At 43.0% G+C, this 7,095-nt stretch overlaps 1 protein-coding gene across 1 annotated transcript; it reads left to right on the top strand.

Annotated features, from left to right (window-relative positions):
- The first annotated feature begins 3,798 nt into the window (after window positions 1-3,798).
- LOC128712877 (gastrula zinc finger protein XlCGF49.1-like) lies at window positions 3,799-5,291 on the top strand. The gene is made up of 5 exons (XM_053807743.1): window positions 3,799-4,012; window positions 4,123-4,302; window positions 4,689-4,772; window positions 4,840-5,019; window positions 5,194-5,291. The coding sequence occupies exons 1-5, from the start codon at window positions 3,799-3,801 to the stop codon at window positions 5,289-5,291; spliced, it is 756 nt and encodes a 251-aa protein (XP_053663718.1).
- The last annotated feature ends 1,804 nt before the right edge of the window (window positions 5,292-7,095 follow it).

Here is a 7,095-nt window from a genome sequence, read left to right as displayed (position 1 = left end):
AAAAATTGCAGTATTTCAACGGATTCCTTTCAAATTTAAAGTCAACTTACACCTGACCATGGAATTGGAATACCGCACATAGTGCACGCAGAAAGAACACGTGCTACTCTTTTTTCCACCGATCACAATGCACCAATCCATTACTTAGCTCCATTGTTTTCAGTTCATAAAAAGTCGATTATTTCACAAATTGTCAAATAATTACATCTGATAAGAGGTAAGCTCGTGCCGGGAGGAACGCGAAACAAACACACACACAAGGTCGTCGGATCGGATCTAGTGCCGAACCGTGCACCGTGCGGCATGCGTTCAACCTTTTACCCTGACAGCACCGGAGGCTAACTGTAAAAAGTGAATAACCTTTCGATTTTTATACGTCATCCCCTCGCATACGTACGTGATTGCACTCGATTAAGGGAAAAATTGCCCTTTTTTGGGGGGAACGAAAGAAACAGAGAGAGAGAGCGAGAGAGAGTGAGAAAAGGCGAATGTTCTTCACGAGCATCCACGAAAGATTGCATCTGGAGTGTGCATCCTCCCATTCCGGAGTGAAACGGGGCCCCGTTTTTGGCGATGGTTTTTCGGGCGATTAAACAATTACTCTGTCGAACCTGTGGTACTTGTCGGTGTGAGTGTGTGTGGGGACGACCGACGCAAAATAACATAAACCGCGGCCGGGAGCGGTTGCGAATCATAATTACATAAGTTGCTTTGTACGGCAACCATCCTGCTGCCGTTTTGGGGTGTTCGCTCCGTGTGCAGGAGGAGTCGCACAATCGAGCATCAATCTGAGTATGAGCTGGGTGAAAGTGCCTAAAGTATTGTTCTTCCTGCCCGTTGATCGGGTCTGGGACGCCAAGCATCAAAGGCACCAGTTCATCTTACCCCAGGCCAAGCTGCGGTGGACAACGAACCCGACTGTAAGGGTGCAGTGCGCCCGGAGTGCGCATGCTGTCGTGATACACCCATTCTCTTCTCGCACTCTCGGGCCCGTTTCTTTCTTGCGGTGAATTGCAAAAGCTTTTCAATTTCACTGCCAAATTCGTAGACTCGGGCGAATTCCTCCGTTTTGCAGGTGTGCGCCTGGTTTCGCCTGGCGTGGTTGATCGAGAACGAAGATTGCGCGGAGGTTAAGCGGGTAGCGGGAAATATATTTTTTCGACCGGGGAATAAAAACCAACTTGCACTTTAGCTCCGAGGGCAATTGGAAGTGATCAGGGTAGTCGTTTGCTCTTGTTTCTTGCCCTTTTTATTGTATGCATTTCATCGTTAAACTGACTTTCATTGAGTTTGAAATCACGATATGATCTCTCGGCAGCATTCTTGTCACGGTGGCGCGTTGAGGCAGCGCAAGGTTTCAAACACCCGAAGAACCTTTCCCACGGATTTGATGAACTCTGCTGGCGGCTTCTTATGGCATCCAATTTCAAATGGGTAGCTTCATCGGCATCCTTTACCACATACACAGATGATCATCGGCTGAGCGGCGAACTGACAAATTCTAACCGTGGGCAAACGTACAGGAAACAGGTGAATTTCAAATTTGGCACAACCCCGAAGCTCCCCGGGGACGAGACCATGCAAAAAGGGTTGGCAAAATCATAACCTACCCGGGCTAGAAATTACACGCGTAATGACCGATCATTAAGTCACCGGACGGGTCGCAGTGTCGAAACGCAGGTTGTCCCTCGCAGTTTGTTGATCTTGATCATCCGGGCGAAGGGCAAACATCTACAAGATCATTTGAGATTGGCCGGATATCGTAAGGAATCGTGTGGTCGCGTAGAAAGGAACGGGAGATTCGGCCGGCGTGCGGGACTTTTGAAAAATGAAAGTTACATTTGAGCGGGACTGGAGGTTGTGTTCACAAATAAAGGGACATGCAGGCGAGTTGTTTTGTTTTGCGATAAGTTCTGGTTGGTGAAACATGTCAATTGCATTGCTTACGAGGCGTGACCTTAATGCGCTGTTGTGCCGTTTCTCCGGTTTCATTAACATTTGCTACACAAAGTGTATAATTTTCACCATAATACCCTATGTTTTTGGGCTAATTATGTGTTCATAATACAACGATTTGTGAACAGTGCTGTAAGAGTCTCCTGTTTTTTTGTTTGTTTTAATAGTTGATGCATATTTCTTGATTAGATTTGCATATTGTATATTTGCTTTATTTCATGATTGGATGTACTCTTTAGCTGTAGATAAAGTATTTGAATTAATATTTGTTAAGTTTGAGTACTTTTGGTTTGATGGAACATGTTAAAAGAACGAAGTTGAATTATTAGTAATAGTTTTATCGATCCAACTTCATAACATATCTGTTACTGTTGCAATAAATAATAATAATATGTCATGGTACTTTTTATTACAATTTTCTGTCTTATTTGTCTTCTTTGGTACCTTTTTGTACAAATATTATTATGCACGAACGATGTAAATTTTGAAAATAGTTTAAATTACAATTTAAATACCAATTTTGTTGGCATGTAACGAGCTATTTGACCAAGTAGTAATGCATAATTTGAGTAGCCCACTGTGCGGCTCTAGTACTTTTCTTACATGAAACGAAATGATGGCAATATTCCCACTTTTGCTTAGTTCAAAGAACTTAACTTTGTTTTTAACATTCCGTTCATCATGTCCTGAAGTGATTCTGCATAAAAGTCGGGCTAAATTGTGCTCGTTTTTAATATTTTCACCTCCTCAGAAATGGCTTACCATCGCTCTAGTACTGCACCCGGCTGAAAAGGGAAGCGAACTCACGCACACAACCATACGCCCAGCTGTCAAATCGTGGTAGCTATTACGAACGCTGGCGTAGCTATTCCGTTCGTGTATCACGAACGTTTTCAATTTTTTATGTATGGAGTTACACGCTCACTCGACAAACGAAACGATCGTTTCGTGCGCGATGATAGCAATCCGTAATAGGACCCAGAGTTGATGTAAAAAAGTTGGATCGGAAAAACGGGGTCGGAGTGTGTTGTTTTTTCGCGTGTTCCGGGCTCGTGGACGGTTTCTGTTTGGCCGGAAGTGGACAACGGTGCTGTAAACATACGCAACATGGGCAGTGAAGAAGATGTGCTAAAATAAATGTACTGCAGCAAATAGTTTGTGGCGAAGAAACTGGTGCAAAACTATGCAATGTGGTTTGGTGGATGTTGTTGACTCGTTTCAGCCGTGTGCATTTGAGGGGGTTTTCTGGTGTAAATCCGATGTGCAACTTTAATGGGATACCGACGAGCACATCACCAAGACTGTTCTGCAACCAGACGTACTAGGTAGTATGATTAGTTTCGATTCGCAAAGGTTCGAAAAGAGCTACAAGAAAGCACATGCTCTGGGTGTATTCTGAAGGGGATGTTTTGGGGTGGCAGGGTCTGGATAGGGTAGGGTTTGTTTTCGAAACCAACACTCGTGCAATCCGTAGCTCGGAGGAGGGTGTGTGCTCTGTCGAATGGCAACCGAATGGTCGTCGTGTTTATGTTTCGCATAGAAATTTATGAAACTGCACATAATTTTATCACGTTTTTATGTATTTTTTCCCTTTCATAACCAGCATGACGACATTAAACTGATAGTCCCGCAACAAATCCCCATGGCTGTGATAGTACATTAAACGCACTTTCGAAACAAACAAAAGAAAACCGAACCACACAACCGTCAGGACCACTTTCTTTCGGTGGAGTTGAATTGTTCCCGCGTACGATCGGCAGCGCCACTTGTCCGGCGTCTAGCAGGCTGGACCATATTTATCCAACGTCTTCGTCGCAGCTGCTCAACCGACAGGTCGTCCCGATGTCACAGCAGGCGCTGGAAAGTACGGGTGTGAAAATTTCCAACTGCTCGAAACCGTTCGCCTGTACCGAATGCAACAAATTGTTTCGACAACTGAGCACGCTGACCAACCACATGAAAATACACACCGGCGAAAAACCGTACAAGTGCTCGATCTGTGAGAAGGAGTTTCGCCAAACGACTACACTATCGAATCACATGAAAATTCATACAGGTATTACTCCTCATTTGTTTTTCTTTTTGGGTGGGCTGGATTGGAAACCCTCCCTTGTTTTACCATTTACTAATAAGCATGATTTGTTGGTTCTAATTGTTTCTTTGTAGGTGAAAAACCCTTTAGCTGTAACTTTTGTGACAAACAGTTCCGCCAGCTAAGTACCCTGTCAAACCACAAGAAAATACACACCGGTGAAAAACCGTTCGAATGTTCGGTTTGCGGCAAACAGTTCCGACAGTCCAGCACGCTCAACAGTCACATCCGGATTCATTCGGATGATAAATTTTGTAAGTAGCTGTGGACGTCCTTTGAGGGTGAGGGTTGTAAAGCAGAGGAATAGACTTATGATCTTGTGCTTAATTGCTCCGATTTACAGCGTAAAGATCTTTTCCTAATTATGAAACAAATCTATACCCATTTTGCAAAAGTCATATCGTTTAACTATTAATCGTTTTTAATAATATTTGTAAAAAAAACAGTAAACTTATTCACAAAAAGTATAAATGATCATTGCTGATAAAAAGATATCGCAGACATGTGGCTGCGAATGAAATGTTTGTTTGAATGAATGATCAATAACATTCCGTGTCTTGTGTCACAGCTTCTCTCTCTACCCTCCTTCCCATCTAGACAATATTGACCTGATATTAGGTTCCTAACCTCTGTCTTTAAGGCATAAAACCCTTCAAATGCAGCATCTGTCCGAAGGAGTTCCGCCAGACGACGACCCTAGCGAATCATATAAAAATTCACACTGGTAAGCGGGTCGGGTCGGCCCGGTTCTAATCTCCCGGCCCTACAATTTTATAATCTTCGGTTCGCAGGTGAAAAGCCGTACGCATGCACATACTGCAGCAAAACGTTTCGCCAGACGGGAACACTTTCGAACCATCTGAAGATACACACCGGCGAAAAGCCGTTCGAGTGTTCGGTTTGCGGTAAACAATTCCGGCAGTCGAGTACGTTGAACAGCCACATTCGTATCCACGCGGACGATAAGTATTGTAAGTACAGGTTGTATACTATTTATCGATTACATAAGATTAACCTTATGAAAATGATGACAATTTGTGTGTTTGTTTGTTTTAAATTAAAAGAATCGCCGTTAAATGTGTATTGGGTTTTCCAAATTTCATTTATTTCATTCCGCCCCAAACTAAATGCGCTTTCCCCAACAGGCAAACCTTCACAAACGGAACAGCGGTCCATTGTGACGATAAACGGCGGGCTTAATTTAAAAGAGGAGGACGTCAAACCGTTCTTTGCCATGATGTAACATAATAGCGAGGATAACTTGTTTCTTGTTCCAACTGACGCTACCGCAAGCCAAGAGAGTACTGTGCGAGATAGCAAACGAATGAAATAGCGAGAGGGATAGAGAAAGCAAGAGAGCACATTCAAATGTTGCATTGTGCAGATAACCCGCACCCGGATTGCACGCTGATTGCTTTAAATTATTTTGCAACATGCACCCATTGTCGCCGGATGATAGACGACGACACCGGTGTAGCAGCAGGAGCACAGGAGCACAGGAGCTTACCGTTAATAAATTGTTGCAATTTAAGTTATAATAACTTTATCGGTTCGTACCCGAATAGCAGAACCGTGGTAAAACGGTGCGAACCGTTCCGGTTCCGTGCCGTTTCGATTCGTGTTAGTGGCTGCCGTTCCAATTTCTGGGGCGTACATTTTGTTCGTTTCGTTTATTTGTTTTAATGGTAGAAGAAAAGCAATTTCATAATTTATTACCGTTAATAGCCGCATCGATAGTAATCTTCGTCGGTATCATCCTGTCGTTTCGTTTTTGGTTTTTATTAATGTTATTTATTTCTGTTCGTCCTATTCGGCAGCATCTTGCTGCAGCAAAAAAAAAGAACAAGGGTTGCATTGTAGAAGCCAGCGAAACCGAGGCTTAGCATACAAAGAGGGAGTGCGCGTCGATCCGTGGCACTATAAATAAGTATAAAAGCAAAAACACAGCGACAGCAGTGTTGATCATGTATCAAAAACAGGGTGGTTGATACATAAGCGAAAAAAAAAATCACGTTCACTTAACCAGGAATGTAACGTAGGTGAAGGAGCGGGTGGAGGAAGTGGATGCTTCTGGTTGATGGCATAAAAATTGCAATTATTGTATGTTTAAGCCGCCAACAAGCTGGGCGCGCATCCTTTCACCTGTATCCTTCGTTGGGTGTGTTCGAACGACTGTTAGATCGTAAAAGTAATCGTTACTCTGTAAGAGAGAGGGAGAGAAAGAGAGAGAGAAAGAGAGAGAGAGAGAGAGAGAGAGAGAGAGAGAGAGTGAGAGCACAGATTGGTGCATCACTCGCTCGGAAAAATTTCAACAATTGGTAGGCAATACTGAAGTAGTATTGAATGTAATATAACTAGTGCTAGAATTTCTTGATTGGGCAAACCGTTCAGTAACCGCAAACTGGCAGAATTTACTAAATGTATCCCCTTTTCTTTGAATGTCATATTTTTACTAAGATGTACAGACTTTCCGCACAATCGATCGAGCGGTGTGAATAAAGTGGGGAAGGAAAAAGGAAGAAAGGGTAATGCAAATATCATTACTGCGATGGTAAAATATCATTACAGGGCCATAGTGAACATAGAATCAGACAAAATGCAGGATCGAAAGCAGCAACCCTTTGGATGGTAGGTTCCGGGCGAGACGATGGTGGTAGCAAATAATGTGATGGAACGAATCATTGTGTAATAAAACCGTAACAGAAGACCTACATCTGTTGTGAACAGACCGTAATCAGATAAAGCTGCTTGTGCTAGTAACGCTTTGTTTCATTAAAATGTTATAGAAAATGAGAAAATTTGCCCAATTGTTGGAGAAACATGGCATTCTTGGGTCCTTCCATATGTGTCTTCAAGTGGAAAGTGACCTTATTAGACAATAATCCAATCGTTCTGTTCAACAAGTAAAGGGATTCATTATGCAGATGTTAATCGAGAAGTGTATGTGCGGTAAACTCACCCATCTTGTGTGCGACTTTTCACCGTAAGCGTGTATGTGAGATCACGATAGCCTTTTGCAAGGATATGTGGTCTTCTCAAGTTGGGCT

Source organism: Anopheles marshallii, chromosome 3 (assembly GCF_943734725.1).
Source record: "Anopheles marshallii chromosome 3, idAnoMarsDA_429_01, whole genome shotgun sequence".
NCBI lineage: Eukaryota > Metazoa > Arthropoda > Insecta > Diptera > Culicidae > Anopheles > Anopheles marshallii.
The sequence above is the reverse complement of the archived record's forward strand: the minus strand, read 5'-3'. Positions and strand labels throughout refer to the sequence as shown.

What these genes read in the sequence shown, in the direction of transcription:
- LOC128712877 (XM_053807743.1), top strand. Translation starts at nt 3,799, where the DNA reads ATGTCACAGCAGGCGCTGGAAAGTACGGGTGTGAAAATTTCCAACTGC. An exon ending in TCACATGAAAATTCATACAG is followed by an intron (nt 4,013 to 4,122) that starts GTATTACTCCTC and finishes GTTTCTTTGTAG; the next exon opens with GTGAAAAACCCTTTAGCTGT. An exon ending in CCACGCGGACGATAAGTATT is followed by an intron (nt 5,020 to 5,193) that starts GTAAGTACAGGT and finishes TTTCCCCAACAG; the next exon opens with GCAAACCTTCACAAACGGAA.